The sequence below is a fragment of the Vombatus ursinus genome, unplaced genomic scaffold (genome assembly GCF_900497805.2).
Source record: "Vombatus ursinus unplaced genomic scaffold, bare-nosed wombat genome assembly UNPS02003292.1, whole genome shotgun sequence".
NCBI classification, from domain to species: Eukaryota; Metazoa; Chordata; class Mammalia; order Diprotodontia; family Vombatidae; genus Vombatus; species Vombatus ursinus.
In genome coordinates, this window is record NW_020943070.1 from 3,408,937 (window position 1) to 3,429,136 (window position 20,200).

General features: G+C 52.7%; 1 protein-coding gene across 1 annotated transcript in view; it reads right to left on the bottom strand.

Moving 5' to 3' along the window:
* Positions 1-2,041: 2,041 nt before the first annotated feature.
* Positions 2,042-20,200, bottom strand: part of MAFF (MAF bZIP transcription factor F) — an 18,720-nt gene continuing 561 nt past the window's right edge. The window contains exons 2-3 of the mRNA XM_027873404.1: positions 4,589-4,655; positions 2,042-2,488 (exon numbers count right to left, since the gene is read on the bottom strand). Coding sequence (XP_027729205.1) covers positions 2,042-2,488; positions 4,589-4,624 — 483 coding nt within the window. The 5' untranslated portion in view covers positions 4,625-4,655. The remainder of the gene's footprint in view (positions 2,489-4,588; positions 4,656-20,200) is intronic.

A 20,200-nucleotide genomic window follows, 5' to 3' on the forward strand; every position in this document is an offset into this window, starting at 1 on the left:
CATTTATCTGTGGCCGGATCTAAGTTGTTAAAATGCTTTTCCTGCGGTGTAGCCCAAGTTGGCTTCTTTGAGCCTTGCCCTTCTATTACTGGAGACACATGTCACACGTATCCATCCCAGGTCTTTTCTCAAACATCCCGGGTTCTTTCCATTTGTCCTTATACAACATGGGCTCAAGTGAGAGCTTTCACTTTGTGGAGAAAGAGGAGGGATTTGGCTTAACTGGCCTGAGATTCCATCCTCCCCAGAATCTCTTCCTGGGAGGTCCTCAGACAGGACTGTAGGGGAATTCCTTTTTGGTATGGGTTGGACAAGATGGCCTGAGGTCCCTTCCAGTTTTAAAATTCTATGATTATGTGGAAGATCCCAGATCAGAGGGCAATCTCTAATATAACGATAAGGAAGGAGGCAGGTTCACCAGCTGATTCTCTGAGTCTGGAACACGCCAATGCAACTAGGGACTTGAGAAGCCGTCTTCCCTGTCCGTCCCTGTGCATCCCCACCCATCTCTAGTTCCCTCTCGGGACACAGTCCAGGCCACACTCTCATCTCAGTGAAAAAGAACTTGCTTTATTCAGAAAGTCTACAAAATACAGGAGGCGAGCAGCGCTTACTGTAAGTCAGAAAATAAATAAATTCTGGAACCCCTGGGGGGGCATTTTTCAGGGTCCTCTGTTACATATTGATAAAATGTGATTTATTTGCAGATACAAAATATAACGTCCAGCTCGTCCACTTTCCCACCCAGACTGGGCTCCAGTGAGGGGGGCTGGCAGCTGTGGTGGAGAATAACTTAGCTCTGTGCAATAAATAAAAAAGGGGGTTTGGGGCTGGTTGAGGGAGGTGTGTGTAGCTGGGGGAGGGGAGCAGCTGGTTAGGGGAGGGGGACCACAAAGGCTTTCTTCCATGGGAAGACAAGAAACCCCAGAGTCTTAGGCCCCCTCCCCAAAAGCGCTCATGGGAGAGGGGCCCCAGCTCTTCTTCCTCATTGAAGGGGGGGTTGGTGTCTTATGCTGGCCATCCCATCCCTCACCCTGCCCTGCACAGCCTTTCCTTCTCTCCAGCTCCAAGTGCCTGACTTTGGGCAGACTGGTCCCAGGGGCCCGGCCTGCCTCCTAGAGACCCCCAGCCCTCAGGGAAGCCCAGGAGTAATTCTAGCACATCTCTGGGTGACCCAGGCCCTGAGAAGTTGGATGGGCCAGCCGTGGGGGGGGGCTGGAGGGGTTCTCTCAGCCTTGAGGGATGTCTAGACACCCTCTGGAAGACCCCATTCCTCAGGAAGAGGGCTCCCACGCACCCAAGCCAGGTGTCCAACCTGCTTCCAAGGCTCCTGCTGCAGGGGCCAAGAGAACCAAAAATCCAGGAGGGAGGAGGTCGGGACATGGCCTCTACCTCCTCTACCTGTCCCTCTCCTCCCTGGCCTGGGAGAAAGGGGCTGAGCTGCTTGCTGGGTCAGTTTTCTTGGGAGAGAGAGTGGCCCAGGGGTCCCCACAGCACAGTCCTGAGCGCGTCCCCTCCCTCGTGTCCAGTTTGCAGTTGAGGAAACGAAGGGGTGGGGAAGGGCAGGCTGCTAAGAGCAGGGAGGGCATGGGACAGCACAGAGGGAAGGGCCGGGAGTGGAGGGTGCCCACGTCCCAGTGCCTGGCACAAAGGCGGCGCCTAATCAATGCGTGTAGATTTAACTCCAACTGCATTTGAGGGGGTGGGGGGGGGGGGGGTGGAGCAGGGAATTGTCTTCCTCCTCCCAGTTTCTGCTTCTGAGCTACCCCTTCCCCCCACGGGAGACAACGAGCCACCGCCCCTTTCCAGCCCCCACCAGGACTCGGGAGTGCCTGACCACGGGGGAAGGAGACGACGGGCTGGCGGGCGCACCGAACTAGGAGCTTCGGGAGGCGGGGCCACGGGAGGGGGCGGGGCCTGGGAGGTGTTAAGGCTTGGGCGAGGAGGCGGGGCATTGGGGGAGAGGCTGAAATCCCACGGGGGCGGGGCCTGGACCCCCCCATCCGCGCGGGGAGGGGCAGCGGGGGGGCGGGACCCGCGGTCACGAGGAGCAGGCAGCCGGGCTGGCGGGGGAGGCCGTCGAAGCCGCGGCCGACGACTTGACGATGGTGATGACGCTGGCGGGCGCCACCTTGGCGGCGGGCCCGCCGTGCGCGGCCACGGAGCGCGCGAAGCCCTGCAGCGCCTCGTACTTGGAGCGCAGGGCGTCGAGCTCCAGGCGCATGGCGGCGTTCTCGCGGGCCAGCTTGTCCACCTCCCGCTCCAGCTCGCTCTTCTGCTTCTGCAGCTCCTCCTTCTGGCACACGCGCTTGACGCGGCAGCTGGCCGCGTAGCCGCGGTTCTTGAGCGTGCGGCGCCGCTGCTTCAGCCGCGCCACCTCCTCCTTGGACAGGCCGCGCAGGTGGTGGTTCAGCTCCCGCACCGACAGCGCCATCAGCTCCTCATCCGACAGGTGCGGGCCCGTGTTCTCGCCCAGCTCGCGCTTGATCTGCGGGGCAGGAAGGGCGTCAGGCGGCCGTGGCTGGGGTGGGGGGGCGGACAGCGACCCCGCACGCAATCCACACTGACAGACGTTGGCGTGGACACTGACACGTGGACGCAGAAGCTGACATCGGCACGGACACTGATGCTGACATCGGCACGGACACTGATGCTGACATTGGCAGGGACACAGACACGTGGACACAAGCTGACATCAGCACGGACACTGATGCTGACATTGACACGGACACTGATGCTGACATTGGCACAGACACTGACACAGACACTGATGCTGACATTGACACGGACACTGATGCTGACATTGGCAGAGACAGACACGTGAACACAGAAGCTGACATTGACACGGACACTGATGCTGACATTGACACGGACACTGATGCTGACATTGACATGGACACTGATGCTGACATTGACGCAGACACTGATGCTGACATTGACACGGACACTGATGCTGACATCGACACAGACACCAACATGGACACCACAGCCCACACTTTCTCTCCCTCAGCCTAACCTCTCTCTTCTTCTTCTCTCATATCCTCCCTCTCCCTGCTGTCTCCTTCATCCTTCCTTTTCCCTTCTTTCCTCACTCCTTTCTCTCTTCTTCTCACTTTCTCTTAGTCTTCTGTCTTCTCATTTGCCCACTCTTTCTTCTTCCTTCCCCTGCCCTCACCCTCTTCTCAGTTTTCTTTCTCTTCCTTTTACCTCTTTTCCTTCTTTGTTTCCCACTTTCTCTCCTCTCACCCTCTTGTTCCCCATATCCCTGCTCTTTTTTCCTCCTTTCATTTACTTCTACTTTGCTTCCTCTTCAACTTCCAATGGCTCCTTCCCGTTCGTCTTCCTTCTCCTCCCTTTGTTCCTACCTTGTCCTTTCCTCTCCCTCCTCTTCCCTCCCTCCTTCTGGTTTTCTCTTCTCCTCTAACTTCTCTCTCCATTCTCTCTTGTTGTCCCATTCCTCTCCCCTTTGCCTTCCTTTCGTCATCCTTCCTGTCTTACTGCCTTATTCTTCTCTCTCTTTTCTTCCTTTTCCCTCCCCTTCCTATTTCCTCTCTCCTCCCCCTCCTCTTTGTTCTTTCCCAGTTATCTTCCCCTTTCTCTTCCCTCTTCTTCCCTCTGCTTTTCTCTCCTTCCCCTCTTTCTCCTCAATCCCCTTTTGTCTTCTGCTTTCTTTCTTCTCCTCCTAACACTTATTTTCTCTTTTTTTTCCTCCCTTCTCCCTCTGATTTCCCTTCCTCTTGAGGTCTCAGTTTCCTCTTCTGTAAAATGAGAGGGAGGGACTAGAATTCGATGATCTCAGAAAGTCCTTTTCAGCTCCAAAACCAAACTATGGTCCTTACTCTCTCTTCTCCCCATTCCTCAATCCCTTTGTCATCTTCCCTCTCCTTATACCAATTTCCTCAATCACGCTTCTTCTCCCTATATTCTTCCCTTCTTCTTGTCTTCTTCTTTCTTCCTCCTCTTTCCTTTTACTGCTTCCCTGCCTGCCTCCTCCCTTCTAACCCTCTTCCAATTCCCACCTTCAGTTTCCTGATATTAGAAGGAGAAGGGGCCGTGGATGAGGTGGGAATAGAGGAATCATTTTGGCTCTTTTCTCCTAAGGCGAAAGTCCTAAACTTCCCCTATTCCCTTTACCTAAGGGGACTGGTCCTGGGGGAAAAATAAAAACAGAAGATGAACAATATCTCTAGAGCCAGAAGGCATCTCAGAAGCCATCTGGTCCAACACCTTCATTTTACACATGGAGAAACAGAGGCAAACAGAGGTGAAGTGTCTTGCCCAAGGTCATGAAACATGATTTTTCTCCCCTGAAATCTGTACACAGTAAGTTAACAACCCCCGGGTTAGAGAATCCCCAGGTTCCATTTTAACTCTAAAGTCTGTGACCTGCAGCTGCTGAGGACTTAATTAGAAGTCAGGAGGACTCTGGAACCTGGGGCCTTGGAGCCGGGAGAACACTGGAGTTTGGAATCTTGTGTCTGGGGAGCTAGGAGAATTCTAGAAATGGGGCCTTGACTAACTTGGGGTGGGGAGCAGGGAGTACGCAGACAGGACAGGAGGGGAAGGAATCAAAGGAAAGGGCTCTCACCTTTAATGCTTTGCTGGATAAGGTGTCTGTAGACATTTTGGGGTCAGGTACCCTCAGGGCTGGAGACCTGGAGGAGAAGAGGAGATGAAGCATTATTGTTCCAAGCCCTGACTCTTGCTTTTCATTTTAGGGATAAGGTTGAGCAGGCACTCCTCCGTGATTGGAGCTAGCTGTATCCATGGACAAAGTAGGTGGCCGCCAACCTCAGACTTCCCCCTCCATCAGCCTCCTCTGAAATCCCTCTTGGAGTCATTCATTCATCAGCATAGGTGAAATGCCTACTGTGTGGACAGAGTACCATCCTCGGCAGAGGAGGCTGGGGGTGGCTGCACACTCCTGGATTCCTTGCCACTGGGAAGGCTGAAGCTGGTGGACCAGTTGAGCTCAGGAGTTCTGGGTCATTTGGGTGTCTGCCCTAAATCTCGGGGCACTGATAGGATGAGCCTCAGAATGGAGGCAGGGAAACCCAAGCTTCAAAAAAGAGAAAGAGCCAGGTTTCCTGTCCTCAGAAAGGTCACAGTCTAGCAAAGCAATGATACCAAGGCAGACTGCTGTATGGAGACCTAACTGTAAGACCTCATAAATGGACATGACTAGAACAGAGTCAATAGTGGAGTACAGTGCAAAGAGCCCTGCATTTGATTTTGGGAAGACCTGGGTTTAAAGCCTGGCTGTGCCACTTACTAGCTGTGTGACCTTGGGCAAGTTAATTCTCCTCCAGGCTCAGTTTCCTTTTCCGGTTAATAAGGGCTCTATGACCTGTAAGGGCCCAGTCCAGTGACCATCCTGACCGACCCCATGCTGCCTGAGGGAGTGAGTGAGGTCTCGAGCTGGTCCAGGAGCATTAGTTTGGGTAGATGAAGCCAGCCAGATGTGAGGCAGGGATAATAATAAGCCTAAGTGATCAAGGGCTGATTTTCTTAGTCTAGAGTACTCCCAGGGAGAAATCCCTACACCAACACAGATGATCAGCAACTTAGAGCCTCTCAGAGCCTGAGAGGGTATGACTTGTCCAAGGTCACACAGCCAGCACGTGTCACATGTGGGACCTCAAGCCAGGCTTTCTTGGTTTTGAGGCTGTCACTATTTACTCACTCCCCTGGAGATGTATGGCTGTAGGCATGTGCGTAAACATCTGTGTAGGTCCTAACCTATGACATTGTGATAGGGAACTCCCAATACAAAAACCCCTTTCGCCAATGCAGATTACTTTCCTTTCTAACTTAGTCTTAGAGCATTGAGAAGTGACTTCCCAGGGTCACCCAGCCTGTACGTACCAGAGGGAGTTGAACCCAGGTCCTCCTGACTCTAAGGCCAGGTCTCTAACTAACTACTACACTACACTATTCCCATGCCTGCACGCCTACCCCCTTAGGGTGACTTCTATGCCATATTTCATCTCAGCCATCCATCTGTTGGGGTAGTTAACTAGGTGGCATAGTAAACAGAGCACTGCCCTGAAGTCAGAAAGACTCATCTTCCTGAGTCCACATCTGGCCTCAGACACTTCCTAGCTGTGTGACCCTATGCAAGTCACTTTACCCGGTTTACCTCAGTTTCCTCATCTGTAAAAAGAACCCAAGGAAATGGCAAACCCTATTTTTGCCAAGAAACCCCAAGATTGCCAAGAAAACCCCAAATGGAGTCACAAAGAGTCAGACATGACTGAAACAACTGAACGACAACATGGAGAAGGAAACTGAGGCACAGCAAAAGGGGAATCACACCTTCTAAAGGGCAGGGCTGGATCCCCAGACCAGACTGACCGACGCTCCAGAGCCAGGCCTTTGCCCATGACGACCGCTCATGCCCAGCGGAGATGCTGTGAGGTCAGTAGAGGCCATAGCCTTTGCCTCGAGGTGGGAGGGTGTGAAGAGGGGGCCACCTCACACCCATCATACTCCTCTTCCATTGCAGGGAAGGCTGAGCCATCAGGTGCAAGGCAAGCCTGGGGGATTCCCGATTTCCCAGTGCCCGGCCCCTAGCAGAGCCCCCAGCACCTGCCTTGTCACTGATCACCCAACAGCCAACCAGTGTGGTATGGTGAAAGGAGCCTCAGTGTCCTCATCTGTAAGATGGGGAGAATAATACCACAAATCTCAGTGGATTGCTGTGAGGTTCAAATGAGACAATGTTTGTGACGTGCTTTGCGGACCTCACAGTGTTATGGGACAGCCCGCTCTTATGATTGTTGTCGTCGTTATGTCAGCCAACAAGTATTTCCTAAGGGCTTGCTATGTGCCAAGCGCTGTAACGTGCTGTTATTAATGCGCTGTGCATTATTATTAGCATCCTGTGACCAGCCAGTGCCCTCCCCAGATACTTGGCCACGCCCATCCCTCCCAACAGCTGACTTGTTCTTCCCCTGTCTAGTGGAAAGAGAATTCCAAGGGGGCCCTTCTCTCCCCCGGAGTGCTCCTACTTAGGCTGCCCAGGACTGGCGCCTCCTGAATCTGGCTGTTTGTTCTTCCAGACTCCACTTTGTAGGAGGAGGGATGTCTCCCCCAAGCAGAGCTGGGGAAATGGGGACGATGCAGGGAGAAGGTGGCTTTCCTGGAGGCTACAAGGAAAGTGGTCAGAGCCTGGGCCAGAAGCAGCCCCCTGAGAGCACTTCTGGCCGGGGGAAGGAGGGGAGGGACAGGCCCCCAGGCGGATATCCCCACGGGATTTCTCGGGGTCACTGAGGAAAATCTAGCATCCTCTGTAGTATAGTACAGACACCGTCCACGTCCCTCATTTACTAGGTGAAGCCCTGACAGTGGGAATTGGCCTGTTCCAGGCCGTATGACAGTGAACCCCGGACTCCTGACCCCCAGACCCGTTCTCTTCTCAGCCACACCCGTACCGCGAAGCCCGTTTTGCAACACAGATCCCTCTTCTTCACACGTGGGCATCTGTGGGGCAGGCCCTGGCTGGTCATGTGATCCCTGGATGTAGAATGATCTGGAGGGTCCTCAGAGGTCATACACATCTGATTCTTCCTCCTCATTTTACAGATGAGAAAACTGAGGCCCCGGGAAGGTAAGTGAGTACACAGAGCAGGTCTCATTGGCTACATGAGCCTGGCTTCTCCTAGGGAATTCGTAGGCCGGAAGGCACCTCACAGGCCAGCGGGTCGACCTCCCAGATTTTACTGGTGAGGAAACTCACGCCTCGAGAAGGAAAGTGACTTTCTAGAGTCACATAGATAGTAAAATGTCAGAGGTGGGTCTGGAACCCAGGTCTGATAACTCCAGAACCAGTGTTCTTTATCTAGTGCCACACCATTGCCCTTTATTCAGTCCAGCAAGCGTGTAAGTACCTACCCTGTGCTAGTTGGTGAACAAGGCGTGTATTAAGTGCTTACTGTATACCAGGCACAGGGCTGGCTCCCTGGAGACACAAAAACAGAACAATCCCTGCCGTTCATTTAAACGGGGCCGACAGAAATAACGGGATCCTAGATTTGCAGCTAGGAGGGACCTGTGAGTCCCCAGCTACACAGCTAACTAACACCAAGTGTTACCCTGTCCTCAAGGAGCTCATAGCCTTGTTCCTTCTGAAATGGCAGAACCTCCTTTCTTCCCTTAGGAAAGTGGCTGGAGGAAAGCCCCAGCTGCCTAGCTTGGGATTGCAAGCAGGGGCCTGGCCCGCTGTTGGTCTCAGCCTTCCCCTCCCCCTACTCCAGCTTCTCCAACTCTGCCCAGTGTAAGTTTCTACACCCCTCCATCCCCACCCTAGGGGGTCCTTTCTCATCTCATCTCATCTCATGCCCCTCAGCCTACTCCCTGTCTCCGGGGTTACGGAGGCTTCTTCCCCATCAGGGTGACTTAGGCGGAAGTGGGGAGATTCCCCTGGTTTCTCAGAAGCTCCTCCAGGAACAGAGTGAGGGGTGGGAGGAGATGGAGCCCAGAGGGAACCAAGGCCATTCCTGGTGGGAGGGGAACAAGGCTCAGAGGAAGCCTGAGGAGGAAGTCGGTGGTCTAGGAAGTCCCCCAGGAAAGCACAGCTTCTCCTCCCATCTCTGTCCTGTCCTGGGAATCCGTCAGAGCCCATGGAGGCAGGAGTGGCCCTTGGCATCAGCCCTCTGATGAGCACATCCTTCCACTGCCCCCAGGCTTCCTGCTTGAGAGGAACGGGTGGGGCAGCCCTGGCCAGAGAGGAAGAGAAAGGAGCCGGGTTTGGGGAAACTGAGGCAGCTCAGGGAGAAGGTGCTGCCCCAGGGCAGGCCCATAGGGGTTAGTTAGTGGTCTCACCTCCAGATCAGAATCGGAGGAGTGTCTGGGGCTCCATGCCTCTGAGATCTGTCAAAAGGGCATTGGAGCAACTTGGAAAATAGATTATCCTGCTGAAGAGACACACCAAAACACAGCAGGCAGAAAACTGGCTTCCAAGCCCCAGAGGCCTGGGTTCAAGTGCCGTTTTGGGCACTTGGCTGTGCACGACCTCTCCGTGGTCCCAGCAACATTCCAGCCACCTGGAACATGTCAGAGGAGGAACAGAGCTGCCCTGATTGAGGGGAGTCCCAGAGCTGGGTCCTGTCCCCTCTCTCTAGCCTATTGAGAAAGCCCAGCCCTGCCACAGTCCATCCCACACTGGGCTGGCAAAGTGGCCTTCCGAAAGCTCAGGCCTGAGCATGTCGAGAACCTCCAGTGACTCCCTGTCACCTGGAGAATCAAACACATTCTCCTCTTGACATTCAAAGCCTTTCATAACCCAGCCCCCTCCTACCTCCCCGGTCTTCTTACCCCGTACTCCCCACCATGTACTCTTTGATCAAGACCCTCCATCTCTAGGCTCCAGACGTTTTCTCCGGCTGCACCCCATGCCTAGAAGGCCCTCCCTCTTCATCACCTCCTGCCTTCAAATCCCAACCAGAATCCCACCGTCGATGGGAAGTGCTGAATAGTGCACGGACCAGGGCCGAGCCGATGGCAAGTCTTCAGTGTGAACGTTTACAATTTGGAAATCGGCAAATGCTGCAAATCGGTTCACACTATTGTTTTGTGGACTTTCTGAGGAAAGGAGGTAACATGGATATATTTGGAAATGAGAACAAAAGATATTCGTAAATTTTTAATCAAAAATTTCAAAAACTACCGAGCTTTAAAGCCCCACCTTCGTGCCAGACCCTACCCCAACCTTGACGACCACCCTGAGGTCACCAACCCGTCCACATTTGTGGATGGACACCATTGTGCACGCACCACCTCGGAGGTGGGGGTGAGCGTGGGGGACAGAAGCACAAGACCAGTTGTCACTCCCTTGGGGCTGAGGGGTTCAAAAGGCAGAACCAGGCCAACTACAACCCCTGGGTGCTGACCTCCAGGCTGGTGCCCTGCTCATCCTTGTGACTCACAGCACATGGTCACCTACGGAGACTTGGGCTTGTTCGTTTTTCAGTTCCCTAGGAGAGCAAAGGGGGTGGGAGATGACAAACAGGGTAAAGGGGAAATGTGTAAGAAAAACCACCCCCTCCACACCCCGCCTGCTTGGGCCAGGAGCCATGAAGGGAGGCACGAATGAACCGGAGAACCAGGGGGAGGGCCCTCTGGGGGAGGAGGCAGGGCAGGGAGCTGGAGTCCTACGTGGACAAGGTGCTGTCTCACAGTGATTCAGCACAGCCCAGCCAGGTCAACGTCCGTGCTCCCCACCCGTAAGCTCCCGGGACAGAGCTGACTGGAACCTCCGGGTAACTGAACCATAAAGTAATAAGTGATGGTCCCAGGCATCCAATGCTAAGGGCCTGGTAAGTGGTACAGACAGTAAATACTATGGGAAGCCAGGGAAAGATTACCAAGAATAGAGAGAAACTTAAAGAAAGCTTCCCACAGGTCTAAAGCAGCAGCCTTGTATAGCAAAAGGCTACTTTGGATGTAGAGTCTAGGGACCTGGGTTCAAATCCTGACCCTTCTATTTACTACCTAAGCGACCTTGGTCGAGTGGCTTTGCCTCCCTGGGCCTCAGTTTCTTCATCTGTAAAATGAGACAGTTGGACTAGATGGTCTGAGGTCTGTTCCAGCTGCAGCCTGGGGCTTAACGTGGGTCTTAGAGGCTGGGTTGGCTGTGGAAAGGTGGGGAGGAGGTGGGACAGTCTTCCTACGAGAGTGAGCAAAGGTCAGGGCTGGGGGCAGTAGCCTTCCAATCCCTTCCTGTCACAGCCACCCTCCCCAGGTAGGACCCCTTCACTTCTGACCTGGACAGTTATAATAACCTCCTAACCAGTCTCCCGAACTCGTGTCTCTCCCCTCCAGTGTGACCTTCAGAATGGCATAGGAGAGCCCATGTCTCACCACATCCCTCCTCTGCTCAAGAACCCTCAGTGGCCCCCCATTGCGCAAAGGATAACAGAAACTTCTTAGCCCAGGATTCCTCTCCTGTCTGGCCCAACATACCATTGCAGCCACCTGTCCCCTCCATGAACTCTGTGCTCCAACCAAACTGTTCAGCCAGACATTCCCCAATCTCATCTTGCCATTTCTTTCCACAATGCATTTGTCCACAGGGTCCCCTGTGCCTAGAATGCTCTCACTTCCCCCTCCCCAACTCTTCATTCAAGGCTCAGTTCGACGGCCCCCTCCCCCATAAAGTCTTCCCTGGTCCCTGAAGCTAGAGGGAATCCTTCTCTCCTTGAATCAACCAAAAAAGCATTTATTAAATGCCTACTGTGTGCGAGGTGCACAAAGACAAAAATCTAACACAAAGCATGACAAACTATACTGCTGGGGAGGCCTTGATTTCCTGTTGCCTCCTAACATTTCCTTGAGTAGCCTCGCACACCATTCTAGCCTGTGCTGTAGGTATTTCTTAAGCAGCCTGCTTTAGCTTTCTGTGTCCTAGGGGCCTAGCACAGAGCTAGGCTGTGGCCCCAGAGAGGAGTGATAAGCATCTGTAGAACTGAGAGGCAGCCAGACTTCTGAGGGACAGCCTTGAGGAGTCAGGCGCATTATCAACTTTGGGAAAGTACAGTGACACTTTCAGGGGACCATCCCACTTGAAATAACTGCCTTCAAAGTCATCTGTTTGACCTGCCTCACTTTACAGGTCAGGAGACTGAAGTCAAGACAGGGAAAGTGCTCGGCCCGAGGTCACTCATTTGGGAACCTTTGGTAGGAGTGAATTGGCCAGGAGCCATTGAGATGTGGTTCCCAGGAAGGGGTCTGTCCGGAGAAGTGTGTGTGAAGGGAAGGGGGCGGCTCTAGATACTCAGCCTCCTGGACGGAATACTTAGCAGGTCATAGGGCTGTGAGAGAGACAAGAGGTCATCTCTAATCCAACCCTCCCCTGCCTCCGTTTTATAGACCAGGACCAAAGAAAGTAGTTCCATGCCAAAGATCACAGAGGTGCTAAGGCGCAGTTCGAACCCAGGTCCTCTGACTTCAAGTCCAATGCCACACAGCCACTCAACCCAGTTCTGCCTCTCCCTGGCTCCTTTCCCATCTCTCCTCCCTCTCTCTGGCAGGGGCTTCCTCGGCCACATCCCAGGTCCTGGCTGAGGCTCGGCTCTTTGCCCAGAATTGCTCAGGCTCAGCTGAGTCAGACACGTCCTGTAGGAAAGCCTCAACAGTGAGGGAGTCCCAGCCTCCTTCTCTGGCTTCTGCCTGCCTTCCTCTTCCTCCTCCTCACATATCTTTGGTGATCCAAAAATGTTGATGGAATGAACAAATGAATTAGATCACACATCTGTCTGCTGAGCAGGGCCAGAACAATCCAGGAAGATGCCCAAATAGCTGGACTGCAGGGATATCCAGGGATCACTGAGGCTGAAACCAGTACAGTCAGACTACTAAAACAAAAGCAGCATGGAGACCAGACTTAGTCAGGGTCAGAAAGAGCTCGTTCAAATCCCCAGACTTCACTGCTATAAAACAAGGAGGTCAGACTCAATGACCTCCACGATTCTTTTCAGCTCCGCATCTGGCGGGATAATAGCTACCATGCACATAGCCCTTGATGTATCGTACCGTATTTGATTCTCTCGGCAGTCCTGGGAGGGGAGTGCTGTTATCATTCCCATTTTACAGATGAGGCAGAGAGCTCTGAAGTGATTTATCCAGGATCATACAGCTAATAAGTGTACAAGGCAGGATTCAATCTTCCTAGCTCACATAAACATTTAATAAATGATTGTTACTGGAGTGATTTATTGCAGTTGGGCAATTTGATGGAACCCTGCAGGGAAAGTTTTTGAAATGCACCAACTCCTTCCCTTATCTACCACCTCTGCCCGCATTCATTGTCTCTGGTTTGGGTATAATTAAATTGGCTTGGGTTGGGGGTGGGGAGTCATCATAGTAGTAGGCCTTAACAAATGCTTATTGAATTAATAAATGACTTCGTTGACCCCTTTGGGAGTCACTGAAGTCATGGTATTTTTTAGAAATATAAATTCCTTGGGTTAGCATTTAAAGCCTTTTACAGTCTGGCTCCAGCCTATCTGTCATCCCAGGTCTATTGCCAACCACTCTGCTTCATGGACTCTATTCCAGCCAAACTGACCTGCTTGTCTACCTCCATTCGTGACATTCCGTCTCCTCTCTGGCTTTTGCACAGACTGCCCCCTTCCACCCTCCCCCCATCCTGGAATGCTTTCCCTCCTTACCTCTGCTTCTTATAAATTCTAGCCCCCTCCAAGGCTCACCTCAGGTGACAAGAGTCCTTTCCTGATTCCTGTAATTGTTAGTGATGCACACCCGCTCCAGTTACCTTGTATTTATTTGGTATTTACTTATATTTGATTCTGGAAATAAGAGGGTGCCCCTGTGGCTCATTGAGAACAGGTGGGAAGGAGGGTGCAGAATAATGTGATAAGGCTTTAGGAAAATCACTTTGGCGGCTGAATGGAGGATGGGCTGGAGGGGGGAGAGACTTGAGGCAGGCAGAGCCACCAGCAGGTTCTGTAGTAGTCCAGGCATGAGGTGAGCACCAAGATGAGGGCAGTATCAGAGAAAAGAAAGGTCTTCTTCAGGAGATACTGCAAAGGTTAAATTAACAAGAGATGCTGCAAAGGTGAAAATGACAAGAGATGTTGTAAAGGTGAAAGCAACAAGAGATGCTGCAGAGGTGAAAGCGACAAGAGATGTTGCAGAGGTGAAAGCGACAAGAGATGCTGCAGAGGTGAAAATGACAAGAGATGTAAAGGTGAAAGCGACAAGAGATGCTGCAGAGGTGAAAGCAACAAGAGATGCTACAGAAGTGAAAATGACTAGATGTTGCAAAGATGAAATCAACAGGCCTTGGCAAAAACTTGGACTTGGAGGATGGGAGAGTGAGGAACCCAGGATGACACAGACGTTGGGAGCCTGGGGGACTGGGAGAATAGTGATACCCGCTACAGTGATAGGGAAGACAGGAGATGTACAGGGTTGGGGGGAAGATAATGAGTTCTATTTTGGACACAATGAGTTTAAGATGTTCATTAAATTAAATGGAATTTTATGTTGAGTTTTATTTTTCTGTTGATGTTTTGCTTAGTCTGCTGCTGAAAGAAGTTTGCCTTCTTTGAAAACCCTTTAAATGAAAATGGGAGAGGGAAGGGGCTCGAGGAGTTTGCCTGAATTTAAAATTTTGCTGCCAAACATTTTGCAAACAGAAGGGTGTTCTGGGATCACAGGACTCTTAGGGCTCTAAGGAACCTGAGAGATCCTTGAGTTCATCCCCTCCAGACTGGGACTTGTCCAAGGTCTCCTAGAAAGTCCATAGGCTAGGGCTACCTCCTGCCTCCCAGGCCAGGGCACTGTCCAATGGCTTCCTATGTGCTCCTGGTCACTTACAAAGCCAGTGCAGCTGACCGAAGTGATTTGGGGGAGGAGGGGGTGGGTCCTGACATTCTTTCTGGGGATATAAAATCGACAAGGTCAGGGCCTGTTTGGCACACGGCTTGTAAGTATGTCTGCCATCACTGATACTATAAAAATCCCTCTTGGGTCCTCTGTAGGAGTCCTGCCACAGACTGCCCCACCCCGTACTGGCAGGCCGCTCTGTCTCTGACTCTCAGTCGGTTTCACCCATCCTGTGAGCGCAGAGAGAAAAAATTTGTTTTCCTCTACCTCTGGAGCCAACACGATCAGTCAGACACCCAGAACCAGGCAGTGGGGCAGAAAGAGCAGCAGATTTGGAGTCTGAGGACACAGGTTCAAATCTCAGCTTTGCCACTTGGGACCTGAAGCAATTTCGTCCCCCTCTGAAAAATGAGGGGGCCAGACTCGGTGACATCTGAGGGCCTGCTCAGCTTTGCAGTTTCTGTGATTCTGAAGCATAGGAAGACAGATCCCAGCATGCAAATGGAGAAGAGAGTGTGGGCCTCCGTCACAGAGGCGGATGTGACCTCAGCCCTGCCAAGGAAGTTCTGTTCATTCCTAAAGGAGGCCAATGTGGGGAGGTGAGGCACTCAGGACCCTGTTCATCTAGGCAACAGTCAAAGGGGCTTCCTGAGGGCTGCCCGTCCACTTTCCATTTCCCCCCTTTAACCTCGAAAAGCGCCGTTCCTTATGGCCATTTGATCAGAGCCCACAAGCCTTTTGCTCTCCATTCTGGCTTTCTGATCTGACTTAATCTGGGGGACACTACCTGTCCAACCTTCAGAGTGAGTCACCCTGCTTCCTGAACCCCTGAATCCAGGGCCCTCTGAATCTAGCTCTCAGAGCTAGAAGGAGCCTCCATGACCACCTAGACTGACCTGCCTGGTCAAGAATCCCTTCTCCATTGCAGACAAGTGGTCATCTAGTGGCCACTTGGAAATTTTCCACGATTTGAAGCTCCCAGACTTGTAATCCCATCAATTCAGGGGTTCCCTTCAAGGAGACAAATCTCAGCTCATCGGTAGTGACTTGAAACTTACTCTATCCCTATCTAATCCAATCCAGGGGGCATTTATTAAGCACCTACTATGTGCCCGGCACTGTGCTAAGCACAAAAAGAGGCAAAACACAGTCCCTGCCCTCAGGGAGTTCAAAATTTAATAGAACAACTAACAAATACGAGCAAACAAGCTAGATACCAGATAAATAGGAAATAATTAACAGAGAGAAGGCACTGGAATGAAGAGGGGTTGGGGAAGGTTACCTGGACAAGGTGGGAGTTTAGTTGGGACTTTGAAGAAGCCAGGGAGGTCAGTAGGGAGAGGGAGTGCTCTGGGCAAGGGGAACAGCCGGAGAAAAGGCCAGTCAAGAGATGAAGTGTCTTGGGGGCAGCTAGGTGGCACAGTGGATAGAGCACCAGCCCTGGAGTCAGGAGGACCTGAGTTCAAATCTGGTCTCAGACCAGACACTTCACACTTACTAACTGTGTGACCCTGGGCAAGTCACTTAGCCCCAATTGCCTCGAAAAAAAAAAGGAGAGAGAGAGAGAGAGAGCTGAAGTGTCTTGCTGGTGGAGCAGCCAGGAGGCCACGATCACTGGATTGAAGAGTCCATGTTGGGGAGTACGGTGTAAGAAAGTTGTAAAGGTGGTGGGGAGGGGCACTAGGTTACAGAGGATTTTGAGGTGATAGAGCCACTGGAGGGACTTGACTGGACAAGTCACTTCAACTCCCTGGGCCTCAGTTTCCTCATCTGTAAATGGCTTAGTCCCTTCTAGCCCTTGCTCTATGACCCTTGGACAAGACCCTTTACCTCTGGGTGGCTTCTAAAGTCCAGATTTAAATGTTGGATCCTGGGATCCCAAGTCTCTTTTCCTCTGGGTCTCACTTTCCTCATCTGTAAAATGATGGGGTTGTATTAGACGGCCTTTGAGGTTTCTTCCTACTCTAAAGCAGTTGAGAGCAGGAGTGGGAGACTGGGAGGAGGAGAGAGGGGGCTGAGATCATGAGCAGCTTTCTATAGGAGGCAGGCTATGAGCCTTGAATGAAGTGCCTGGGGACCTATGGGCCCTCCATTCCATCTTTCATCGTGAGGGAGTTTCCCCTTCCGTGGAGCCCAGTTCTGCCACCTCAAGACTTCCCCTGATTGCTCCTAGTTCTGTTCTGTGCTGTTTAAAGATCTATGAGGGATAGATACACTTTCCTCCCACCCACCCCTCCAACTTAAGGCTGTGGTCACACTGGCCACATCCTATATGGAGCCAGTCTGGGTATCCCCTAGTCATTGAATGTCAGAGTGAGAAGGAATCTGGAAGATTGTGGCCAGTCCCACGGGTTCCTGGCTAGCCACACATATTTTTACATTTGAGAAAACAGAAGCTGGAGAGACACTTGTCCATGTCACAGAGTGAATTCATTTCAGAGCCAGGAGTGGAACCCGGGTCTCCACACTCCTGGCCCAGCGTTCTCTTCACTACATTCCAAAGGAGATCAGGGATAAGAAAAAGCCTTGAAAAGTCCTAAACCCTTTGCAGATAGCTAGGGGGGAGGGGGACCGTTCTTAAGGACCCCCTGTGATGAACTTAGCTGAGAACACGGCTAGGGCTTCAGAGGCTGGGCATCCCTGGATGGCTGCTCTCTGCGTCGCCGAAGGAAACTCCCGAATCATCGAGGCCACTGATCCACTGGGATATTTTGAGCATTATTAACCAATTGTGGTTTAATGCAGAAGGCACAGGGCTTGGAATCAAAGCCCAAGCCACCATTCCTTGGTCTCCCACTGACTCCCTGGGGCAAAGCACCTGCTCCCTTGGGCCTCACTTTCCTAATCTGTAAAACAAAAGGGTCAGACTGCATGATCTCTAAGCTCTCTAGCCCCAGACACTCCATGTTCTAAGACTCCTCCCAACCCTGATATCCCCCGTTCTAAGGCCCCTCCCAGCTCTGACATTGCCTGTTCTAAGCTCCCTCCAAGCCCTGACATCCCCTGTTCTAAGGCCCTTCCTAGTTCTGATATTCCCTGTTCTAAGATCCCTCCAAGCCCTATCATTCTGGGATTCCATGACCTATTTGTTGAGCATCTACCATATGTACAGAACTGTTTATTGAATTGATTTGCCTGAGCCAAAGTCCAGGTAACAGCACATGGTCTCTTCTAAAATGTTCTCATGGGGAGTTTCTCCAGCTGTACTGGTAGGGATAGACCTGTGACTTCATTGGATTAGAGAATTCCCAGGTGAAAAAACTCTCTCCCAAGGGGCAGGTTGACACCTTCGCAATTTGTAGACTTAGGGAAATGCCTAGAGCCCTAAGAGGTTGTATTCACTCCACCTCAACACCGTGTTAAAGGGTATCTAGTCCAAGCCCCTGCCTCAAGGCTCTTCTCTACACCAACCTGGGCAAGGGGTCCTTCAGCTTTTACTTGAAGACCTTTCACTGAGCCCAGAGGTGGCCTGGTCCATGGTCAGACAGCTCCAACTGTTGGAAATTTCTTCCTTATGTTGGTGCCAAAGCCAGCTGGCACTCAATGGTCCTACCACTGCCTCCAGAACCACACAGAATAAATAGAATCTCTGGCCCCACCACCTCTACAACTATGTTTCAGTTATTCAAAGAGCATGACTCTGTTCCCCAAAGATCATCAATCTTGGAGTCACCAGACCCTAGTTCGAAATCTGGTTCTACCACTTACTGTGGACAAGCATTTAGCTTCTCAGCCCTAGAATCTGCAGTAAAATGAGATAGTTGAGCTAACCTCTGAGGTTCGACAGCTACGAGGGTCTAGGGGCACAGTACCCAGCTCTTTCCAGTAAACCTAAGATCTCAAAGCTTAGGGATCCCCTGATTAGGCCTGGCTGTCCCCTCCCCAGGTCAGTGGATGGTAAGGTGAGGAGGAGGAGGAGGAGGCAGGCAGACACACTTAGGAGAACAGTATTGTTCTACAATGCACAGGAAGTGGGAGGAGGTGGAGACTTGGACCTACAGATGCCAGGGGTGGGGGGTGATGATGACCCAGCAGTCCAAGGCGGGCCTCTCCAGACCACTGGGCAGAAACAGGTGCATCCTGGTCCCTTTAACTTTTTGCTGATCAGGGCCCCAGCTTCTGAGGCTCCCTCCCCTTCCCCCACCTCCTCACACACTATTAACCCCTTCACTCCCTATCTTCTTCTCTTCTCCCCACCCCCCTTCCATGGCATCAGACACACCGAGGCGTGTATACTGTGGATCTTGGTGTCGCTGGGTGGGGACTCCACCAGCCCAGATGGGCCTCCACCTTTGAACACTGAGCTCTCAGCTCTAGGCCTTTGTCTCCCTTGGGGCCCCTTCCTTGTTCCTGCCAGGACCCAGCAGCAGCTAACACCTGCACTCTGGGGGGAAGCCTGGGCCCCAGAAGGCCTGGGTTCTATGTCAGCTTTTGTTGCTGTGACCTGGAGTCAATCACTTCCTGTCTGTGAAATGAGGGCGTTGGAATACCAGCTCTGCAGCTTGTGACCTTGGGCAGGTCCCCCTTTCTGGGCCTCAACTTCTCCATCCATAAAATGAGGAGGTTGGATTACATGACCTCTAAGGCTCTTGCCAGCTCTAAATCGTCTCCAAGGACAGGTGGGCTAGGTGCCAAGCCCGTGAGGTGTGTCTTCTCAGGGCCCTTGACGATTGTTTCCTGATCCATCTGGCCAAGTGGGAGGGGCTGGGGGTGATCCAAACCCTCTTCCGAAAGTTCTGAGGTAGCCTTAAAAGAGAGATGGGTCTAATAGGCCCTTGCCACCTCTCAGTCCTCACTGAGTGCAGCTCCGGGCAATCCACAAAGAGCACACGGCCTTGAGTCTGAATGGGAATTCTGGCTATGCTACCTAATTAGCTGTGTGACTTTGGGGAGGCCCCTTGGCCTCTCTGATCTCTAAGCTCCATCCAGCGGCACAAACATCCCACAGGAACCTTGAAGGGGGAGAAGAGCAGGGAAACATCAAGGTCAGGGCCAGGGGTAAGGGAAGGAGGGAAGCCAGGAGACCCAGGCGCAGCCTGAGCTCGGGCGGGACAGGACGCTCCCCCCGGGTTCCTTGGGCCGGCCCACTCACTTCCTCCTCCTCCTCCTCCTCCTCCTGGCTGATCTAATCCGTGTTTGCGTGCGCAAGTGTACACACACAGACACACACACACTCACGAACAACAAACGGAATGTACACATTGAGTCACGCACGCACGCACACCCGCCCCGCTCGTGGCCCCGATGGGATGGCTCATTGGGGCTGGGGAGGGGGCGTGCTTACTCTTCTTCGCCCACTCCCAAGTCTCCCTTCCTCGGCCCCCAGTCAGGAACGTCGGGTCCCACCTCCCCTTCCACAGCTAGCCAGCCTTTTAGCACCGGCAAGGGGCGGGACAGAACAGACAGACAAACTCTCCTTCCAGGTTCCCCAACCTCAGAGAGGACCCCTCTGGCTCAGACTCGGGTGGGGTTGGGGGAGACAGACAAACTCTCCGCGTTCCATCCCCCTACGGAGGGGGGTGGGGTGGGACAGGCACCTTCACTTTCAGTTCTCCCAACTTCGTACGAGGGTGGGAAAGACAGACACCCTTCCCTCAGCCCCTTTCCCCTCCTCTGTATACCAACTCGGGGCTGGGGGCGATCCGGACACCCCCAGCACTCCGCCCAGCGAGTGCCTCCACTACTTCTAGCTCAGCGAATCCCCTTCTCTGCTAAGAGGGGACAGACAAGCGAACAATTCCAATCCTCCCCCCTCGCACTATGCCCAACGTCCCGGGGCGAGAGTAGGACAGACAGACAAGTAGACACACACACACACACACACACACACACACACACACACACACACACA